General features: G+C 39.8%; 1 protein-coding gene across 1 annotated transcript in view; it reads left to right on the top strand.

Moving 5' to 3' along the window:
• tmprss6 (transmembrane serine protease 6) overlaps positions 1–15,769 on the top strand; it is a 32,599-nt gene extending 16,830 nt beyond the window's left edge. Inside the window, exons 11-18 of the mRNA XM_075463990.1 lie at positions 781–923; positions 1,039–1,137; positions 1,839–1,952; positions 2,206–2,322; positions 3,792–3,960; positions 4,473–4,750; positions 14,817–14,953; positions 15,347–15,769. Of these exons, the coding sequence (XP_075320105.1) occupies positions 781–923; positions 1,039–1,137; positions 1,839–1,952; positions 2,206–2,322; positions 3,792–3,960; positions 4,473–4,750; positions 14,817–14,953; positions 15,347–15,511 (1,222 nt within the window). The 3' untranslated portion in view covers positions 15,512–15,769. The remainder of the gene's footprint in view (positions 1–780; positions 924–1,038; positions 1,138–1,838; positions 1,953–2,205; positions 2,323–3,791; positions 3,961–4,472; positions 4,751–14,816; positions 14,954–15,346) is intronic.
• The last annotated feature ends 7,533 nt before the right edge of the window (positions 15,770–23,302 follow it).

Here is a 23,302-nt window from a genome sequence, read left to right as displayed (position 1 = left end):
CTTCTGTAAAAGAAAAATATTTATATTCTTCCCCAAAACTGTTTTTTTTAGCAGGTGCTGAGCCTCAAAAGTGCAGATATTTTGGTTTGAGCCTTACTTCTTTTTTTTTGTCCCTCTTCCTTTTAGACACCACATGCAGCTGACAGCAGAAAATTAAATATATATAATAGAGATATCAATTAAGTGAAAATATTACCATAGGCTACCATTGGACGAGAGGTGGGGTACACCCTGGACAGATCGCCAGTCCATCACAGGGCCACACAGAGACAAATGAGACAAACAATCTGGCACACTCAAACTCTACGATATTTCCATGTTAAAGAAAAGTTTTAGATATAAGAAGTTAGATTTGGATTTCCGCTTAAGCTACGATATGCAAACTCTTGGTTGGTTTCATAATAGGTGAAAAAACAAAAAATTGTGTCAAATTGTCACGCTCAGATCCTCACATGTTGCTATTCTGAACTGAACACAAGGGGGCAGCATTGCCCCATATGAGCATCCTGCCTCCTTCCACTGCCATTTTAGTTTCAATATAGATATCTAAAATTTGCTGAATTCAGAATGACAGCTTGTGTTTTCTGATCCTTAATGATCTATAAAAGGTTTTTCATTATTGACTCATACAAGCTGAGAGTCAGAGGCTTAAGTCATTTAATGGCATTCAAATCAAAGCTCTCAAACCTGTGGGCTTCCACCACAGCCCCTTGTGCTCTCTCTGTAGGAAAACAGGACAGAAATGTATTCTGAATTCCAGTTACTTTTTCCTCTTCTTAGACTGTGTGGTACCAGGAGTCTTCAGCCCTACTCTGAACGTCTCTTCCTGACCTCTATGACGACCACTGTTGTCATGACGTCGGAGGTGTCTCTCACGGGGCCGGGCCTTCAGCTGCACTACAGCATCTTCAACCTGTCAGACCGTAAGTTGTGGATGCAGGACAGTAAAGAAAAACAAGTTAAAAGGAATATTTCTCACATGTATTTTAAGCATTATTTTGCACAGTGTTTATTTGTGTGTCTGTGTGTGTTGTGAAGCTTGTCCAGGCCAGTTCCTGTGCACTGTGAATGGCCTCTGTGTTCCTGTGTGTGATGGCATCAAAGACTGTCCCAACGGCCTCGACGAGAGGAACTGTGGTATATATTTCAGGATTTAAAATATGACTATACACAATTCGATATGCAGCATTTCCTGTTTAAATGTTATAGGTGAAGGTAGAAAATAAAAAAGCTAGAAGACATTGATGCTTTTCCAATTTAATCTGTCTACACCCCCACTGCTTGTGCGGCCACTTGTGACACTTCCGGATATTTAAAGCTGCCAAATTACATGATAGACACACCAGAGATTTAGACTGTTCGAGCAAAACAAAGGCAATGTGAGCCTGCTCTGCTTCCTTCTGATGAAAGTGGGCTATCTGAAAACCTGAGCGTAATGTTGAGGTGATCTGATTGGCCCATTTTCTCCAAGTCCCTTGAATCCACTGGGATGGCAGAAAATATCTCCCAATTTAAGGCCCGTGAGATGTGACTGCTTGTCAGGCTACAGTGCTATTGTTGGCTAGACTTAGGTCAAATGCCCACTGATTAGATGCAATTGTATGAGAAACACAGGAATTGATTTATAATGTAAGCTCAAATTAATTAAAAAATTTGCAAAACTAATATAATTTTATATTGTGTGGACATACAGATCATAAACATTATAATGAAATTGTGAAAATATTATTTTTCAATTTCTCTCCGGTTCTTAACTGTTTAAATAATGTAATTCGATACAACCAAATATACAGACACACATGCAAGCTGATACTAATGTCTGATCCTGTGTGCTTCAGTGTGTGTTGCACAGTACAAGTGCCCAGAGGACAGTCAGTGTGTGGACTACTACAAAGTGTGTGACCAACACCCAGACTGCCCTGAGGCCACAGATGAGATGAACTGCACTGATGGTAACACACCCACATACGCATATGTACACACACATATATTCACACTTCAGAGTGCCATTGCCTTCAGCAGATTTCTCACTATTTGTAATCTTTGCCCTGTTGTGTGCAGCACTACTTCAGGAAACGTCCTGGATATACTCTGCGAAGCAAAATTAAGAAAATCAGTCAAGTCTAGTTGTCCTAAAAAAGTACAATTTACAGCTCCAAAGCACAGCAGTAAATACACAGTGTGGCTTTCTATGTGTGTATGCAGGTGTGCAGTGTACAGATATGACCTACTTGTGTGCTGATGGGACTTGTCTGAAGAAGCCAAACCCGGAATGTGACTCTGTTACCGACTGCCCTGATGCTTCCGATGAGAAAAAGTGTGGTGAGAATTTATCCTCAAGTTTTTGTGTTTTGACACAGCAGATCTTGTTTTCATGACTCTCCCTCATAGGTTATGGACCAATGAATACCTGCTGTGCCTTACTAGTTCACCATTACCGGTTGTGTTGCGCGTGTCACCTAGACTTTCAACTAAATGGCATGTTGCAACAAAACAATAGCATTGGGAAGGAACGTATTCTGGCACAAACCGGGATCTTTTACTGACTTTTCACTTTCTAATTCTAATCAACTAGTTTTAGTGTCCTTCTCTGTCACAATAACCACAATTTTTATTTCTTGTTAGTATTAAGCATCGATTTCGTTGATATGTGGTGGTTACCACTGACGCCTAAAGACAGGCACGGCATCCCTTTCCATGGCACTGTCCCAGCCTTCTCCCATAGAACCTTAGCCACAACACTGTTTGGTTTCAGGTACCGAACTTTATAAGGATAGATGTGTTTGAGTATCAGAGGCCAACAGTGCTCCACTTAAGGTTTTAATATTGATTAGTACCTTAGTAACACTTTGCTGTTGCAGTCCATCATAGACAATAGAGAGGCAGATATCTGTTAATGAGGACTTTGAGGCCTTTTCAAGGAAACACTTCCTAATCGTATTTGTTCTTTTGATATAAAGAATTTATGGGTGACAACAGCCTGCGAGAAGGTGCCTGATGGCCAATATGTTTGGAAAGAATGTGCACTTATAACACTGAGGTGTATGACAAGATTAGGGGTTTCATTTAGTTTTCAATTTTTAAACTTCATTTAATTTAAAGCTGAGGTCGGCAACTTTTTTTTAGTCATATTAGCTTGAACTGTCATGGGATTCTGGAAGTAGAATATTAAATAGGCTGTTTAGGAAAAATAACGAAATCTGTAGCTCCCTCTGAAGCCTGTAATCGTGCTTGCAAAAACCGAGCGCTCCCGGCTGTTTTTAACCAATCAAGTTAGGGTGGAGGAATCCTACCTGTCAATCACAGCTTGTGCACACGCTGCTGAGCGTGAGTCTGCCCCAGCTTGTGTGCGCTCACACCGGTGTGAACTCACGTGCACAACCTCGTCCGCAGAGGGGGAGGGGTTTGGGGGGCGATTCGGAGCTTGTTAGAGGTTGGGGGAGGGACCTGAAAGTTGTATCAGTTCGAATTTTCCGACTTTAGACTCGAAATTTTGAAAACCTGCCGACAGCAGCTTTAAACTTGGAATAAAGATTAATTAATTAATTTAAAATTAGACTCATTCTAATCATGAAGTCAACATGCCTTTATCATAAAGATATAATGAAGAAAATCAGTTTTTCCCTATCTTGTCTTCTTCATGTTGGCATTGTCCACGTGTGATACACAGGATGTAAATATTTTCTTTTCAGCACCTCTCAAACATTTTATTTATGTACAGATATTGGCACATGCTGTTTCACATTTGAAATGATGTGATTGAAAATAAAGCTGTGTGTGTGTGTATTCAGACTGTGGCCTGAGACAGTTCTCCAGTCGTATCGTTGGGGGTATGGACGCCTCAGAAGGAGAATGGCCGTGGCAGGCCAGCCTGCAGGTGCGGGGGACCCACATTTGTGGGGGGGCCTTAATCTCCAATCAGTGGGTGGTGTCTGCTGCCCACTGTTTCTATGACGACAGGTAAGTGCAGGAAGCAATGAGGGGGAAACTACTGTGATGACTGTGCTGTCAGAAAGTTAGAAAACATTTTCTATGTCTTTTAAGTTTATTTGACATTTTAGAACCATTTTTAGAAATCACGATTCTCTTTCTATCTCGGTTAAACATCCTGTATTCCAGGCTGGCGCTGGGTCATTTCAGTTCATGGTTTATGCCAGTGCATTTATGTGCTTATCTGCACTTGACTTTCAAATACAGCACCAGCTGACTGGAATGTAGCCAAAACCACAGCTGCAACATCTTGTTGAGGATTAACAGTTCTCTGCTCGATTGTTTTGTATGTGATTAAAATCTTTTACAGCTTTCATTGAGCTGACATGAGGAGGATTAAAAAATAATACAGTATACAATATGAATATAAACAGTTGCTCAGATATTTGTTATCATCAATCAGAATGTCGTTTGAGTGTAATTGGAGAGGAAAAAAATACATTTGATGCCACTGTGATACCTCTTTTCTGATGCTGCTGCAGCCTCTATTCCCCCTCAGTGTGGACAGTCTATCTAGGCAAACTGCTGCTCAACCGCAGCAGCTCCACAGAAGAGGTGGCGCGAGTTCGGCGCATCCATCTTCACCACTACTATGATGATGAGTCCCATGACTATGACCTGGCTCTGCTAAAGCTGGACCGGCCAGCAATCGCACTTCTGACTGGACACGCTCGACCTGCCTGCCTGCCACCGCCCACCCACCAGCTGGAGCCAGGCCTGCTTTGCTGGGTCACCGGATGGGGAGCTCTACGAGAGGGAGGTGAGCTGGGGAGGATGTTAGGGGGCCGTTGGAAAGAGGACAGCATATGAAATGATGGGAGTTGGGCGATGTCTTCTTAATTGGCAGAAGACGATGTTTACAGTGAAACATCGTGATGGACGATGATATCGTCGTGGGGGGGGGGGGGGGGGGGGGGGGGGGTTGGCAACGACTTATTAATGATCAAATAATAATAATAAAACGGTAGTATAAGCTACATGGTGATGATTCTACACAGACTCCCCAGGCTTTAGCTGTAAGGGGGGAAAAAACATCCTTCCGCGTTTGAATGGCCCGTGCCAGAATGTCACTATCCCATAGATAGCCTACTTATTTAACCTACTTAATTGTAACAATAAATACATATTTAGGCCATCATAAAATATATAATAATAATCTACTAACAACGGCAATTTAATGGTAATACATTTAAAACTATATATTTTGTTTTACTAATGCGCTTTGGCGCGCTGCGCGTTATAAAAAGCTGCCGTTCCATTCCTGAATTTTAACGGTTAAAAGCATCCGTTTTATTCCGTTAGAGAGGCTCATTTAATTTCAACAGCTGGCAACCTACCATGACGCAGGAGTTGGTTGGAAAGAAGGGCACCACTTCGCCTATTTGGAATTTCTTTGGTTTTGAACCAGATGAGCGTGGGCTGCCAAAAGATTTAAATAAATGTGTCTGTAAGATTTGCGCATCTGTGGTCCGTGCCAAAGATGAACAGACAACAAATATACGCGATCACCTGTGTGTTCACCATCCTGAAGAATATGCAACGCTCTACTTAGGTGAAGTTAGTTTTACGTTGGATATTCGACAGACATTCGACAGACATTCGCAAGCAAGCCACTCCAACATTTCAAGTGCACCCGTATTGCAGACTTTACAGTAAACACACGGAGAGGACGACTGCAGCATGTTCCAACTTCCTGTTTTCAAAATAAAATAAAAATGAAAAAATATGATATTTAAAGCAGAGATGACCTACTGTGTATAAAGTTATTGAAATTTATGGACAGAACTGAATTGTAAAAATAAAAGGTGTATCTCATGTAGCAAGTGTAGTTAAATGACCCCACACTGATTTGGAGTCAATTGATCACATGACCTGGAAGCTATTGAGCAAAAATGCTAATATTTACATATAAAAATTCATTAAAAATATGAACAGATCTAAAATGTAAAAATAAAAGGCGTATCTCATGTAGCAAGTGTAGTTACATGATCCCATACTGATTTGGAGTCAATTGATCACATTACCAGGAAGCTATTGAGCAAAAAGACTAATATGTGACCCGCTCTGGCGAAATGAGTCGGAAGTCGCAACGTTCTATTTTGAGGTACGGGCAGATAACATGAAAAAACAATGGATTAAAAAAATTTTTTTTTTTTAGCTAATTTCAAAGAATAGACATTAAAAAACAATCTCCCAAAGTTGTATAGTCCATATAATTGAGGAAAGGCACGTAAATGACAATTCAAGTTGACTTGCAAGTTGTAATAAATGCGTTAAAATTTAACAGGTTGAACAAATTCATCGACTCCTCTCCCGTTAACGTCTACCATTCCTATTACCTCTGAGGATTTCCCTTTACCTCTGAAACGTCTCTATCTCTGCTCACTTCATAAAACCAATCAAAATGCTTAAAAATGTACACACACAGTGACACAAAGGCCCACAATAGGCGGGAAGTCACGTTTCGAGTGACTGGTGCACGCAATTGGTCCAGCCATCACTCCTGTCAAACTAGCTATCTGTGTTGGTGTAGCCTAAACTAATCGTAGAAAGTCTCTCAATATTCGTCATTGTCAAAAAAGTCATCGTCTTATTACAATATTAGTATCGTGTAGTACTGTAGTATAGTGTAGCGTGTTGATCTGTGTTTTTGTTTTAAAATGTCATTCGCTAAAGAAAGTAGAGTCACGAAAGCTTTAAACTCTCGTGGCGTCCAATTTTAGCTCTGCTGCTGGACAGCAAGACTTGCTAGCGCTAGTTACGGATTTTTTTACTGAGGTGATATCTTCTGAAGAAGAAAATGACAGCGATGTCAAAGACTCGGATATGGAAAAGGAGCAAGAATTCGCCACTCATGTGGAAGATGACGATGAAGTCATTGAGCAACCTGTGACTGATATTAAAGAGGTGATGAGGGCTATGTCGAGCTGTGGAGCAGTGTGTGTGGGAACAAAAATAAATATTTTCTAATCATTTGGGCTTCAGTCTGGTTTAATACCATTTTATATGTGTACAAATGCCTTTGGTAAAATTAAGCTTTAAGATAAAGAGTTTATCCCCTCAAATTCACAGGATTTTGAAAGCTATCAACAAAAAAACGGGCAAAAAACTTTAAACGCGATTTTCTCAGGTTTTCAATCGTAAAAAAAGGGTGGAAGATCATAAATCAAATGGCCATATTTTGAAAACCATCTAATGTATGACTTTGACTATGGTATCATTTTAAAGCTTATTTCCATTCCTTTCTTTTGATACCAAAATCTCAATTTTGACATTTGGGTCACTGTGACTCATTTTGCTGGATCAGGTCACATATCTACATATAAAAATTCATTAAAAATATGAACAGATCTAAAATGTAAAAATAAAAGGCGTATCTCATGTAGCAAGTGTAGTTACATGATCCCGCACTGATTTGGAGTCAATTGATCACATTACCTGGAAGCTATTGAGCAAAAGTGGGCCGCTCTCTGGTGGCGGTGCAAAGTAGTGGTCTCACTGGGGCCAGTGACCATGACTGCAAGCTCTCCATTGTGCCACTCAAGGTCAAGTCTAAAAAAAGGTCACAGAATTGTGGAAACGTATGCCTTTTTGGATCAAGGCAGTTCTGGCTCCTTTTATACATCAAACCTGATGAATAAGCTGAATGTGTCAGGAAGAGGAACTAAAATTCTCTTGCGTGCTATGGGCCAGGAAAAGCTTGTGGGAAGTTGCATTGTTTCGGATCTGGAAGTAGCTGGTCTGGAAAGTGACCTCTACTGTGACTTGTCAGATGTCTTTACACAGAAGAAGATGCCTGTGTGCAGGAGCAACATACCACGGGAGCAGGACCTGGTCAGATGGCCATATTTACGAGGCGTACACCTACCTGAAATTGATGCAGACATTGAGCTTTTGATCGGCTTGAATGCACCTAAAGCCCTAGAACCAATAAAGGTGATTCCAAGTGAAAATGATGGGCCATACACTGTTCAGACATTGTTGGGATGGACTGTTAATGGGCCAATGTTTTGATGAATACACTTAAAGGTGCCTTCCTCAGCTACCTTAGCAGGTAGCTGTAGCCTTAGGCCAGGGGCAGATGTCATCAGGTGGTGTCCGACCTTCACTGGGTGTTTCGGCCCTCAACCACAACACCCTCCAGTTGGTGGGCCCGCAGTGAGTGGCCAGCTCACTGCCCACCTGCCCCCGGCTTCCAGCATTCCTCCTCTCTCTTACTCCAAATCCAGCATGAGGCTCGTTCTGCCTCCTCCCCCATCCGGCGAGCTGCCTTCTTCTTACTCTGCTCATCCATCCCTATGGCAGAAAGGAAACTCCATGCAGATCTTGCTGGAAAGCCCCTGCATCCTATCTCCACAGGAAAGACCCACGCCTGCCAGCCTCTGTCTCGGCAGTCTTGGGCCAGCTGTTGGTATTTTGCAGCCTTCCTTTCATGGGCCTCCTCACAGCCCTCCTCCCATGGCACTGTCAGTTCAACCAGGATTATCTTCTGGTCCTTGGTTGACCACAGCACTATGTTAGGTTGGAGGGTTGTTTGCACCACCTCTGGAAACTGTAGCCTCTTCCCAAGATCCACGCTCATTTCCCAGGAGCTTGCGGCATGAAGAATGCTGGGTCTTTTCCTTAGTATGGGCCTAGCTCCTTCCTTAAGGAAGGTGATGGCTCTCTGTGCGGTTGTGTGGGCTGATTTCTTCTTGACCCTCTCCCGCTCTATGGTGTCGGCCAATGAGAGGAGTACTTTGTCGTGGCGCCACCTATACCGCCCCTGGGTTAAAGATGTTTTGCACCCAGACAGTATATGGGCCAAGGTCCCCCTCTGGCTGCACAGCTTACAAAGTGAGTCCTCTCTTAGCCCCCATGTGTGCAGATGTACTGGGGAGGGGAGGGTGTCATAAACAGACCGCAAGAGGAAGGATATGCGATAGGGCTCCAGACGCCACAGATCCCTCCATGTGACTTTGCGCCTGGGCAAATCCCATTTTGTCCAGGCCCCCTGGGAACCTTGCTGCACTGCTTTGGCTACCCGTTTCTCCTCCTCCCTGCTCCTCACTTCTGCCTGCACCATGCCTTGCCTGGTTCTTATGTTTGCGCCTTCCCAGGTTTGAAATTGTGCAGAGCCGAGGCCTTGTTGGTGGATGCACTGATTGCCAACTATATCCCGCAACTTCAGGGAACTGACTGCCTGGTCCACAGCTGTGGTGGCAGCCCACTTGCGTCCAGACCTGGTTATCATGCCAGCTTGTCTGATGAGGTCGTCGTTGGAATCCCTCAGACTTAGGACAACTCTGCATTTTGCCACCTTGTACTCCTCAACTACTGATGACAGGGGGAATTGCAGTTGACCAGACCTGATATAAAGGCCCACTGATGAGAAGCTTGGGGGAATGCCCAGCCACCTCCGCAGGTGCTTGTTGGTCCTCCTCTCAATGGCCTCGATGGTAGTCATGGGAAACTCATAGACCGTGAATAGCCAGAGGAGCCTGGGCAAGAGGCCGTGTTGATACAGCCAGGTCTTGAACTTGCCCGGGAGTAAAGACTTATCAATCTTCCTCAGCCATACCTTGGTCTGCTTCACCGCCTCAGCAATACTGGCACTATCCGTCAGTGACACGTTGAACCACTTTCCCAGGCATTTTATTGTGTTGCCCTCGATCGATGGAATGACCTCACCCTGGACTTGAAGGCTGAACTTGCTGGTGACTTTGCCCTTCTTAATGACCATGCTTCTGGACTTCCTGGCTTTGAACAGCATCCCTGCCCAGGAGGCGACGTTGCCCAATGTTTCCAGCACCCACCTTGCTTGGATGTGTGTCACAGTTGTTACTGTGATGTCATCCATGAACGCTCGCAGCGCTGGTTGCACAACACCGGATTCCAATCTAGGGCCACGGGTTATGCCTTCTGCTGCGGATAACAGTAGGTTCATTCCAATAATAAACAAGATGGGGGAGATGGTGCACCCTGTTGGGATCCCCTTTTGGAGGTCCAGCCAGTTGATGTAAACCTGAGCCGAAAACCTGCAAGGTAGTTGGTGATCATGCCTCGGATTGCCACAGGGATGTAATAATGGTCAAGTCCTTCTTGGATGAGATCATGCGGAATTGACCCATAAGCATTGGCAATGTCTAGCCAGATGACTGTTAGGTCGCTCTTCTTCCGTTTTGCTTCTTGGATCAGCTGGCTGATCATTGAGGTGTGTTCCAGGCAGCCCGAAAAGCCTGGGATGCCACCTTTCTGGATAGATGGGTTGATATAGTGGTTTTGCGTCAAGTAGGAGGTAATTCTTCGTGCCAGAACAGAGAAGAAAATCTTACACTCTACACTAAGAAGAGAGATTGTTCTGAACTGAGAGATTGCGGAGGACCCCTCCTCTTTTGGAACAAAGCATCCCTCAGCCAACTTCCAACTTGGTGGAATTGTCCCCTTGGCCCAGATCTTCCTCATGTTTTTCCACAGCCTCTTAAGAAGCTTGGGGCACTTCTTGTATACCTTATATGGTATACCGCTTGGGCCTGGGGCAGCCGATGATTTGGCCTTGCGGATGACGTCTTGGATTTCTTGCCATGTGGGTTTCTTCACATTCAACTCAGTTGATGGCTTCTCAGGCCTAGAGATGTTGCAGTTGGCCCCTAGACCCTGACCCCTGTTAGGGTTGGTGTGAGTCTTTTGGACTGACAGCACCGCAGTGCTAAAGTACTTCAAAAATGAAACCTCCAGATACAAAACATTTTTGGCCAATAGGGTCTCAGAGATCCTTGCAGCGTCTTATGCAGCTCAGTGGAGATAAGTGAGCACCTTGTCCAATCCAGCAGATATTGCTTCCAGGGGACTTGGAGTGAAGTCATTCCTTAAGGATAAACAATGGATGTGTGGCCCACAATTTCTGCTAGCAGAGGAGCACTGGCCTACAAACCCAGACGGCTCAGAAGAAATTTCGGAGCAAGATGATCCTGAGTTCAGAATGAGCATTTTGGCTAATACTGTTTCAGCCAAAGAAGAACTTGACTCAGTGTCTCAATTGATTGACCGTACAACAAAGAGGAGGAGAGTTACTCTGGAGACACAGCAGCAGAAGGTGGTGACAGTTCAGTGGATGATGAAGGTGCACAAGAAAACATTCAGACCCACAATGTACAGACAGTCCAAACTAGTCACAAAAAGACACAAGAACAGGCAAAGAAAAGCCATGGAAAGGGAAAGACAGACGGTATGAAAGACAAAGAGGAGGAGAGTTACTCTGGAGACACAGCAGCAGAAGGTGACAGTTCAGGGGATGACAAAGGTGCACAGGATGAAGAGATTGATTACAGACATTGCAAACCAGGAAGAAAAAAATTCAAAATTTCTATAACAAAAAAAATGGGACAAAATAAAACCAAAACATGACATGAATAAACTCAGATCTCCATGGCCAGACACATTATATCATGAATTTTTGAAAGAGAACCCATGTTGCACACTTGTGTTTAAATACCATCATGTTAAAAAAATAGTCTTAGCCACAAAAAGAAATGCCACTATTTATGAGATACGCCTCTTATTTTTAAATTTTAGATCAGTTCATATTTTTTATTAATATTTATATGTAAATATTAGCATTTTTGCTCAATAGCTTCCAGGTCTTGTGATCAATTGACTCCAAATCAGTGTAGGATCATGTAACTACACTTGCTACATGAGATACGCCTCTTATTTTTAAATTTTAGATCTGTTCATATTTTTTATTAATATTTATATGTAAATATTAGCATTTTTGCTCAATAGCTTCCAGGTCTTGTGATCAATTGACTCCAAATCAGTGTAGGATCATGTAACTACACTTGCTACATGAGATACGCCTTTTATTTTTACATTTTAGATCTGTTCATATTTTTTATTAATATTTATATGTAAATATTAGCATTTTTGCTCAATAGCTTCCAGGTCTTGTGATCAATTGACTCCAAATCAGTGTAAGATCATGTAACTACACTTGCTACATGAGATACGCCTTTTATTTTTACATTTTAGATCTGTTCATATTTTTTATTAATTTTTATATGTAAATATTAGCATTTTTGCTCAATAGCTTCCAGGTCTTGTGATCAATTGACTCCAAATCAGTGTAGGATCATGTAACTACACTTGCTACATGAGATACGCCTTTTATTTTTACATTTTAGATCTGTTCATATTTTTTATAAATTTTTATATGTAAATATTAGCATTTTTGCTCAATAGCTTCCAGGTCTTGTGATCAATTGACTCCAAATCAGTGTAGGATCATGTAACTACACTGGCTTTATAAGATACGCCTTTTATTTTTGAATTTTAGATCTGTTCATATTTTTTATGAATATTTATATGTAAATATTAGCATTTTTGCTCAATAGCTTCCAGGTCTTGTGATCAATTGACTCCAAATCATTGTGGGATCATGCAACTACACTTGCTACATGAGATACACCTTTTATTTTTACAATTCAGTTCTGTCCATAAATTTCAATAACATTATACACAGTAGGTCATCTCTGCTTTAAATATCATATTTTTTCATTTTTATTTTATTTTGAAAACAGGAAGTTGGAACACGCTGCAGTAGTCCTCTCCGTGTGTTTACTGTAAAGTCTGCAATACGGGTGCACTTGAAAGGTTGGAGTGGCTTGCTTGCGAATGTCTGTCGAATATCCAACGTAAAACTAACTTCACCTAAGTCAACGATCAACGTGTCCGTGCGCTCAGGGCTTGCCAAAAAAACGCAACCGACCATATCTGTGATGTTTGCGAAAAGCACTAAATATAAAACTGACAGTGACCGGTGGAAGGAGCTGACAGGTGTTGTAACTCGCTACCTGGCCAAAGAAATGATATCGTTCAACACGTTCGAGAAGCCCACTTTCAAGGCCATGCTACACACCTTTGACAGGCAGTACGAGTTGCCAGCCTTTGCACTGCAAAGTTAATGCTTTAGCTGAAGTTGAACGTCATACCACCTTTTCTGTTGACAATGAGCAAGTTTCCCGACGCACTACGAGCAGTTAACGTGAATAACATGAAATGTTTGACGTGGGAAAAACGAAGACAAGCTGTAACCTAGACATAATACCCTAATAATAATAATAATAATAATAAATTATATAAGAATAAGCCAATTAGGCATATTTGTAGCATAGGCTATTTTAATTTTCATGCCTGACTCTAATTCATATTACCGTAGTTATATATATTCCTAACAAAAAATAAATAAATAAATAAAAAGTGGGCGTGGCATCACGATGGTTACCATCCATCGTGATGGTGGGTCATAAATGACGATGGATGATGATATCGTCCATCGGCACAACCCTAGGCATGGAAACAGTGTATCTGGTAGACAATGGATTTTCAATATTCTAACAAATAATTACTTTTATTTGCCAAGAAGGTTAATAATAACATTTTATACATCACTTTGTGACAGACTGCACGCAGGACCTCCAAGATGATTTAATTTCAGTAAATATTGCTGTTTGGTAAACAAAAAACACAGTATCGATAAAGAACAGAATTGGTTGAGAATTATTCAACAATCCATTTCAAATCAAATCAAATCAAATTTATTTGTATAGCACATTTCATGTACAAACAATTCAAAGTACTTTACATAAAATAAAAGCATTGCAGCAGGGAGTGGAAGCATTAAAAATACATAAAATAATATAAAGAGGAACAAATAAAATCATTTAAATGAATTTAAAAACAAGCAACAGTCAAGATAAGTTAAAAGATATCGAGCAGATTTCATGCATAGACACATGAGAACAGAAATGTTTTTAACCTGGATTTAAAAATGTCTCCATTTGGTGAAAGTTTAATCTCCACTGGCAGTTTGTTCCACTTGTTTGCAGCATAACAGCTAAATGCTGCTTCTCCATGTTTAGTCTGGACTCTGGACCTGACCAGCTGACCTGAGACCTTGGATCTAAGAGCTCTGCTGGGTTTATATTCTCTGAACATATCACAGATGTATTTTGGCCCTAAACCATTCTGGGATTTGTAAACCATCAGCAGGCTTTTAAAATCTATTCTGTGACTGACTGGAAGCCAGTGTAAAGATTTTAAAGCTGGTGCGATGTGTTCAGATCTCTTAGTCCAGGTTAAAACTCTAGCAGCAGCGTTCTGGATGAGCTGCAGATGTTTAATGCTCTTTTTGGGAAGTCCAGTTAAAAGAGCATTACAGTAATCGAGTAACCATTTGTGGTTATGTGTGCTTCGCCTGCTAACTACTAGCTAGCTTATAGAAGTGATCATCTAATACAGATTGCATCACTGAAACTCACACAGTATCTTTGACAATACCAAAGTTATATACATTTTTTTCATTAAAATCAATTCATGTAATGCTGGTGGAATATAAAACTCAACATGGGAAAGATCCATTTACATCTGCATTAGTTGTAACTTGGTTGGCCCTAATCTGAAATGAATTCCAGTATTTATTAAAACTGAAGAAACTGACTTGAATAGTTTAAATTTTGAGTGGTAATCATATTATGATTATGATTATTATTGCTGTAACTTGGATATATTCTAGTGCTGAATCTTGTTATTCTTACTTGTTCCATTTTCAGAGTGTTGAGGCCAGACTGAGGAGCTAAAACTTTATTAACAAAGTGCCACATATAAGCGTATAAAACTGCTGTTAACAAAAGTGCTGCACAATCAAAGGAGACAATGAATAAATTACTAAATCTATCAAAGAAAGATACTGTAGAAAAGGAATCCAAAAAAAAAGAAAAGCATTAAAATGCTTTTATGATCAAAAGGAGAATTGAAGTGACAGAAGGATCTTATTTTATCTCCTGCAGGCAGTGCCAGTAATGTTCTTCAGAAGGTGGATGTTCGCCTGGTCAGTGAAGAAGCTTGTGTTCGCTCTTACGGCCACCTGGTTACTCCCAGAATGATTTGTGCCGGTTATCGCAGTGGAGGGAAGGATGCCTGTCAGGTACAGAAAAACATGAAAATACACGAACAGAAGAGGTTCACTTCATTTCAAACCCATGGAACCCCCATAACTGGCAGTGCTGAAGAGTATGAACATATGCTAAATGACAAAAAGTGGAATAAGTTGAATGAAAATTTGTCAAAATTGTTTCCCAAACTAAGTATTGCATCCCAGTGTAAAATCAAATCCTGAAAGTTCTCCAGGTAAGACTTTGGTGATTTGTGCTCTTCATAAACCAGCCATAAAATATGAGCTACAGTACATTAAAGCACCAAGTGGCATTAGTCACTGAGTCACTGATAATAATTACAGCTTTTGTCAATGATTATGGTCACTTTGTGCCTTGGAGAGGCTAGAATCCCATTCACTGCTCAATAATATGGTTTCTGTCAGGGAGACTCTGGTGGTCCCTTGGTTTGCCAGGAACCATCGGGTCGCTGGTTCCTGTCCGGGGTGGTGAGCTGGGGAAAAGGCTGCGGACGTCCAGACTACTACGGCGTCTACACTCGCATCACTAGACTGACTGACTGGATCAAGGAAGTCATCAGCACCCTTTGAATCCCAGAGGATCTTCATCATTCCTACATCAATATCGTCAAAGCCTTTAAGTGCAAATTGAAGGTGCTGACAGACAATTCGAGATGCTTTTCATCAAAGAGCCAAATGGTGACATGTGACAGAGGTTATTTTAATGAATAACTTTTAGAGTCATAAAGTAATAAAGCTTATATCATTATTTACATACCACCTCTTGGAACAAATATCAAGTGTTTATGAATTCTGTAAATGTAAATAAATACAGCTGTTATGAATGAGACAAAAGCTTGTCACATTGTTACAACAATAAATCAGGTCCCTGACACATGTCCAATTCATTTTTTTAACTTTGGGAAAATTTAGGAAACATTTTCTTATGTTTGTTTGTTTGTTTGTTTGTTTATTTGCACTTATAAAAAAATTAACATTACACAGATCAAAAAGAAAATAAGACAAGATATGCAGGAGAGGTCATAAAAAACCCGAATGGGCTTACGAGCGGCCCCCCCTCCTAACAAATAACTACTACAAAACTATATAAGCTTCGGACATAGGCTTACGTCTGTGCTTATACACACACACACACACACACTCAAATAAATGCAATAAATGATATCTCAAAAACATATGATACCTCAGAATACAATTAAATAATCCAAAGATATATTTGAATGAAATAAAAATAAAACGAAAAACACAAATGAGTTAAAAAATGTATAAACTTTGCTTCAACCTTCTTTTAAATGCAGATAATGTTGAGCATGTTTCACTTAGATGTTTTAAACCGTTCCACAGCACAACACCTTGATAGATAAATGAAAATTTTACAACAGCAGTTCTACAGAAGGGGATATGCAAATCATTCCTCCTTCTTGTGAAATAAGAATGATAATAAGAATTAAACTCAAAATAATTATGAAAATGCTTGGGTAAAGAAAATGGAAAACATATGACTTTGTACATCAAGATTCCTGTTTGAAACTTATTCACATCATAGATTGTTAGTATTTGTAATTTTTTAAACAGAGGTGTGGATGGAGCTAAATATAGAGAGTTAGTGGCAATTCTTACAAAGGATTTTGTAAGAGATATGAGGATAAATTAAGCTGTAGTATAAGGTTAATAAAGTACTTATTTTTAAATAGGGTTTAACCTTTTTTATGATACCTAAGGATTTTGAGACCTTGCACACATATTCACAATGATTCTTAAAACAAAGTTTCTCATCAATATTGACACCTAAAAACTTTGCTGATGAAACATTGGAAAGTAAATTGTTATTAATATAAATTTTAGTTTTTTTCTGGATTGTAATTCTTATTCTTGTTCTTAAAGATAATGAAACTAGATTTTTTGACATTAAGTGATAATTTATTTAACTGAAACCACTGAGGAAATTGAATGAGCCCAGAATTTGCCTTATCAATAAGTGAGAGTCAATATTACTGTCAGTAGCAAAGAGAATGGTGTCATCAGCAAATAAGATAGGTGACAAAATACTCGACGCTTTTGGTAAATCATTAATGTATATCAAAAACAACAGCGGACCCAAAATGGACCCTTGTGGAACTCCACAATTCAGAACATCCCGCTGTGACAGTTCATCATTAAAAATGACATATTGCTCTCTGTTGTGTAAATAATTTTCAACCCATTGCAGAACCTTATTTTTAAAACCATAACAAGACATTTTTGATAATAAAATTTTATAATTCACAGTGTCAAAAGCTTTTGATAAGTCTAAGAAAATTCCTAGAGCGTATTAATTTTTCTCGAAAGCAGTTGAAATCTTTTCTCTAAGATGCAATAGAGCCATATATGTAGAACAATTCTTTCTAAAACCATATTGGTGCTCATACAAAATATTATTGGCATCCAGATGCTTCAAAATTCTAGCATATACCAACTTCTCAAGTATCTTAGAAAATCAAGGGAGAATTGATATAGGGCGATAATTCGAAAATACAGATGGATCATCGGCTTTAAACAGTGGAATGACCTTGGCAAGTTTTAAATCTTGTGGAATAATACCAGATTCAAGTGATAAAGAAAAAATAAATGTTAAAGGAACAATAATTGTGGGTGCAACTTTTTTGATCAGATAGGCTGTAATTTCGTCATGGCCAGCAGAGGAGTTTTTAAGATTCTTAATGATTTCAAGTATTTCTGACGGCTTTATTGGTTCAAAATTTTTTAAGGAAGGATAACCTTCATTTATAAAGTTAGAAGGAGAATCATGAACATTTTCAATATGCTTTGCAAGACGTAGACCCACATTTATGAAAAAATTATTAAATTTATTAGCAATTTGTGTAGGCTCTGTTATCATTAATGTGCCATCCTGAAATGTAGCCTGGGATGGAGTAGAGGAGTTTTTCTTGTTGAGTAATTCTTTTAAAATATCCCATGTAGATTTTGAATTATTTGATGATTGGGTAAATAAATCACTATAGTAATTACGTTTAGCGTTTCTAATAAGGTGATTGTATTTATTCCTATACTTTTTGTATGTAGCGCAATTTAGAGGACTAGGGCTTTGCAAAAACTTTTTTTATAGCTTGTTTTTCTTTAAAGCAGATTTCCTGAGTTCTACAGTGAACCATGGTTTGTTAAGGTGTGCAGGGTTTCCTTTGCCTTTAGAAATAAGAGGAAAACATTTATCAAAAACAGAATAAAATTTTGCATAAAAATTATTATAAGCCATATTCACATCAGAAACTTTATACACTGTTTCCCAGGACATCTTTGCTAATATACTTGAGAAGTTGTTAATGTTATTTTCATTGAAATTTCTAAAACAAGTTCTCTTTGATTTCTTTGTAAGCTGTTTGTTGAGTATAGAAGAAAACTGAAAAACAGGAAGATGATCAGAAATATCTGTATAAAGGATACCAGATTTTATGACATCAGTCAAAGCATTAGTAAAAATATTGTCTATCAGTGTAGAGAATTGGCTAGTTATTCTTGTGGGCTTACAGATAAGGGGATAAAAATAATTTGAAGACAATATATTTATAAGGTCATCTATGTGCTGTTTGTTCTTGTCTGAAAGATTAACATTAAAGTCACCTAATAAATAGCACAGTTTACCCTCTTTATCAACAAGTTCCAAGACATCTAGAAGACATTCATTAAAGTTGTTGATATCTGTATTAGGAGGACGATATATACATCCTACAATCAATTTTCTTTTCTCAGATTGCACCTCAAGAAAAACATATTCAGTATTACACCCATGAAACTTCATTTCAAAGTCAGATCTCTGTTTGAATTCATGATCCTTTTGAACATAGAGAGAGACTCCTCCACCTCTACTTCCTCTATATTGGTGAATGGCTGTGTAACCATCGAATTTAAATGGTGAATGGATTTCATCATTAAGCCAAGTTTCGGTCAATGCAATTATAGAGAAAATGTGGTTCAGTGATGAAAGATAATGGAAAAATTTATTGTAGTTTTTTGAGAGACTTCTTATGTTCAAATGGAGAGAAGAAAAGGTTTTGGACTCTTTACAAGATGCAGTGAAAGAGTTAAACTGGTCTTCAGAAAAATAACTACATGTAGAAGGATCATAAATATTAGACTGTTTCCTGTCATATGTGTTAGCATTTGTTGGTACATATTCTGATGAAAAGAATAAATCAGGATTAAAGCAGGTATTAAAGACCTTGTCATTCTGTGGCTCAAAAGGATGAAAAACCAAGTTGTTATTGTTTATTAAATTTGGATGGCCACTACCAGAACAAAGATTAATACACAATTTCTTTTGTTTTTTCCTCGGTGAACACGGAGCATGTTCTGCCATAAGATAAACAGCAAACTGATGACATGGTCATGAGTGCCTAGGCAACAATTTAATGTTCATCCTCCACATTTGAACCAATGTGCCGCTCTCTCGTTGGACGCTCGCTCAAGGGTCGCACTATGAGTCTATCATAATTCAGATAGGCCCATTCCCCCCTTGCTCTTGCAGCTCTCATCTCAGGTAGCAGTTCTTTTCGCTTTTGACGCACAGTCTCTGAATAGTCTTCGTTGATGTAGATATGTGAGCCTTTCAGTTTCTTTGCTTTTGAAAGTATGAGCTGTTTGTCTTTGTGTCTGAAGAGTTTGACTATTATGGGTCTTGATCTTTTATCACCACTCTTCAACAGCTTCCCAAGACGGTGTGCACGTTCAATTTCGATGTGCTTTTGGTCAATATTCAATTTGCCATTAAGAATTTCTCTGATTTTTTTCTCTGAGTCAGACCATTTTTCATCAGGTGATTCTGGGATGCCATCAACTACAATGTTGTTCCTCCTGGACTGGTTTTCCAGATAGTCAACTTTAGCCATCCATTGTTTGTTATCAGCTTTCAAAGCTTCTGTGTTGGATTGAAGATATTTGATAGTGCCAGATGTCAAAGACTCAAAAGTGGTTTTCAACTCATCAACTTCTTTTTGAGAGTATTCTAGGCTCCTTTTGAGATCCTGTACTTCTCTATTCAAGTCATCACAGCGTTTATTGTTTGAGTCATGTATCATTTGAACAAAACCCTTGAAGCTGTTTTCTTGTTGTTTGATTAGGTCTTTATAGAAGGCTTTTTGTTGATCCAAGAGGTCACGTACAGTTGGGAGAGAAACAAAATCCTCTTCACACTTTTTAGGTGGCATTTTTCAGATAAACAGTCAAAGATTAAACAAGAAAGTCCTACCAGTCACGTTACCAGTCACACTGATGTTAGTTTGACAGGAGCTGGATCACAATGTTATAGCTGAAGATCCATGCTACACACAGGTCACACTGCAGCAGGAGATGGACCACAGCGTTGAGGCTGGATATCCAGGCTATACACAGGCCACAATGCAGTAGGAGATATGCCACAATGGTTGTTGCCTGGGCATTTGCTTGGTGCTGGGCTGCAGCTGGAGCTGGGCCAGTATGGAAACAAGCTGAAGGTAGCTGGGCCTCAGCTGGAGTTAGGCCCTGAAGGCCTAGTAGCAGTGCTGCTTCTCAGGCTGATTCACAGCAGAGGTATAAGGCCAGGCATAGAAATCCACTGAATATGCCTGGCCTCCACTGAATATGCCTTTCATCTATTGCAGACCACTAGCTCTCCAGGGAAATTAAGCACACCGGCGTTTGTTTTGTTTACTTCTGTCTTTCAAATGACTTCCTCAGACCTGCTTGCAACTCACTGGCAAATAAATGCAGATATCTGGCAGAGTAAGAGATCGATTGATGGATATGAAAGAAAGGTTTTTGTTCATTTTGAAGTTCTTCCACCTAAACTCAAACAGAATCTGAAGTATTATACAAGTAAACAGCTCGGCTTAGCATGCTTAACTCTATAGAGACATGTTGTCAGCATGGCCAAAAACTACATCATCCACCGAGTTCATGGACCGGTGTGTAATGCTTCACTCTCTTAGAAGGCCATGCAGCTGCAGCTTAGGTCAAACTTCATGCTTTGGCATCTGTTTTCACAAAATACAGTTCAGGTTTATGGTGTCATTTTATCCTTCTTAAGCCAATTTTGAGATTTTTTTTTTTTTTTTTTTTTTTTAGAGTCCATGAATCTCTGAATTCTATCAAAGTGGCAGTTTTACTTTTGGGCTGATTTTATTATGAGCAACAGTCAGCGTTCCCAAACGTATGGGCAGCAGGTGCCACCGCTTGGCTTCCTGCACTGTGCATGTGGGTGCTCATGAGTCATTGTGATTACCAGACTGGGATGAAGAGGGTTTGAGGTCCTGACACAATGTTCTCATATATATTCATTCTAGAAAGGTGTGAGGCTTCTGGTGTATATGTCTGTGTTTGTTTCTTCTTCTGCATAATGAGCTGTGCCCGACTCAGCTCTTAAGAAGTTGGAATTTTATTTAGCTCACCGACTGACAACTGTGCAAAGAAGAGTGAAAGTGTGAAAGAATGAAAGAATGATGAAGTGGACACATGCTTGGGTTTAGGGGGTAGCCAGTAGCTCCCTTCAAATGCTCCTCCACTGGTAAATCAATTTTTGAAACAATTAGGCAATTCATCCATTTCTAGAGATAATCAGCCATTATTAGGAAAGCGAATGAATGTAAATGAGTGCAGTCTGAAGCAGAGGAGGGATTAACATAACTCTGAAAAGAATCACAAGAGAGAAAAGAAAAAAGGCTGACAGACCAGTGGGAAGGTGTTGATTAATGAATGGATATGAGACATCTTGCAGATCATAAAAACTGCTATGTGAACAGCTGCATCTGGATTCATTCAAACTGATAGACCGTAATAATGTCTGTAATTTCAAAACTAATTTCCTATTAGACACAGACCATAATATTTTTTACCAGATATGAACACATTTCTGTTTTTTCATGGGTGAACAAGACTAATTCAAGGTAGGGTTGTTCCACTGGATATCACAATAATTTATAGTTTAGTAAGAGCAGATAGCTAAGACCTTAGAGGCAAAACTCGGAGTAAACAGAACTCAATACAACTCAGCAGGGACTTGAACCACGAATCCCTGGAGGTTGATGCCCTGTCCAGTTAGGTAAAAGATATCGTTCAGGCTGCTATTTTATTGCAGTGTTCCCCTTGTCTTAAGAAACTGCAAAATGTGATCCCGTTTTGATTACAGTTTCTTGGTAGAGTTACACAGGCTACTGTGGGTCTTAGCCGATTCCAAAACAACAAAACCTCACACAGTAAGCCACGAGCAACTCTGACTTAGCTTTTCACACAAGGCATCCCTGTCCTCCCGGTACTCAATGATAAAACACAAAAAACAGAACAGCCCACTTAACAAAGGTTTATGAGTCACTGTCATGATTAACTGTACAGCCTTATGGGTTTTTGTGACTTCACAACAAATTCAATGGCTCTCAGTAATTGTCAGTACAACAGTAACAGATAATTCCTACATCTTAACTTATTTAACAGATAGAGACTGTTCAGACCTGCAACCACCTGGGGGTGGTGCTGGATAATAAACTGGAGTGGTCTGCCAACATAGACGCAGTGTACAGGAGGGGCCAGAGCCGACTCTTCTTCCTGAGACGGCTCAGGTCCTTCAATGTCTGCAGTGATATGATGTGCATGTTTTATCACACTATCATTGAGAGTGCACTGTTCTATGCTGTTGTCTGCTGGGGGAGTTGCACTACAGACAAAAACTGTAGGCGCCTGGACAAACTGGTAAAAAAATGCAGGTTCTGTTGTAGGCAGAAGGCTGGACCCACTCAGTGCTGTGGGGGAGCAACGGATGAGGAGGAAATTGGATTCTGTTTTGGAGAACAATAAATATCCTCTCCACAACATCCTGGCAAGGCAGAGGAGCAGCTGCAGTGAGAGGCTCATCTCTCTGCGCTGCAGGACTGAGAGCTTCAGGAGGTCCTTTGTTCCCACAGCCATAAGGCTTTTTAACAGTGACTGCTGAGTTCTTCTCAAATTGATTGATTTTTTTCCAAATTTATTTAGTCATTTATTATTATTATTATTATTATTATTATTATTAGTTAGTAGTAGTATTTTTATTAGAATTGTTTATTATTGTATTATTATTATTGTTGTTAATATTCAATCAGGCCTGTCCAGGGTGTACCCCGCCTCTCGCCCATTGACCGCTGGGATAGGCTCCAGCCCCCCCGCGACCCGACCGACAGATTCAGCGGTATAGAAAATGGATGGATGGATGGATAGAATATTCAATCATTGTAAATATTAATAATTTTTTTGAGCTCCTTGACTAAATTGAATTTCCCCCATTGGGGGATGAATAAAGTATTTTTCTATTATATTCTATTTGTGAATACAGTGACCCTTAAAGGTGATAGAGAAAGGTTG

Source organism: Odontesthes bonariensis, chromosome 4, assembly GCF_027942865.1.
Source record: "Odontesthes bonariensis isolate fOdoBon6 chromosome 4, fOdoBon6.hap1, whole genome shotgun sequence".
NCBI classification, from domain to species: Eukaryota; Metazoa; Chordata; class Actinopteri; order Atheriniformes; family Atherinopsidae; genus Odontesthes; species Odontesthes bonariensis.
Note: the sequence above shows the minus strand (reverse complement) of the source record. Positions and strands in the feature narration are given on the sequence as shown.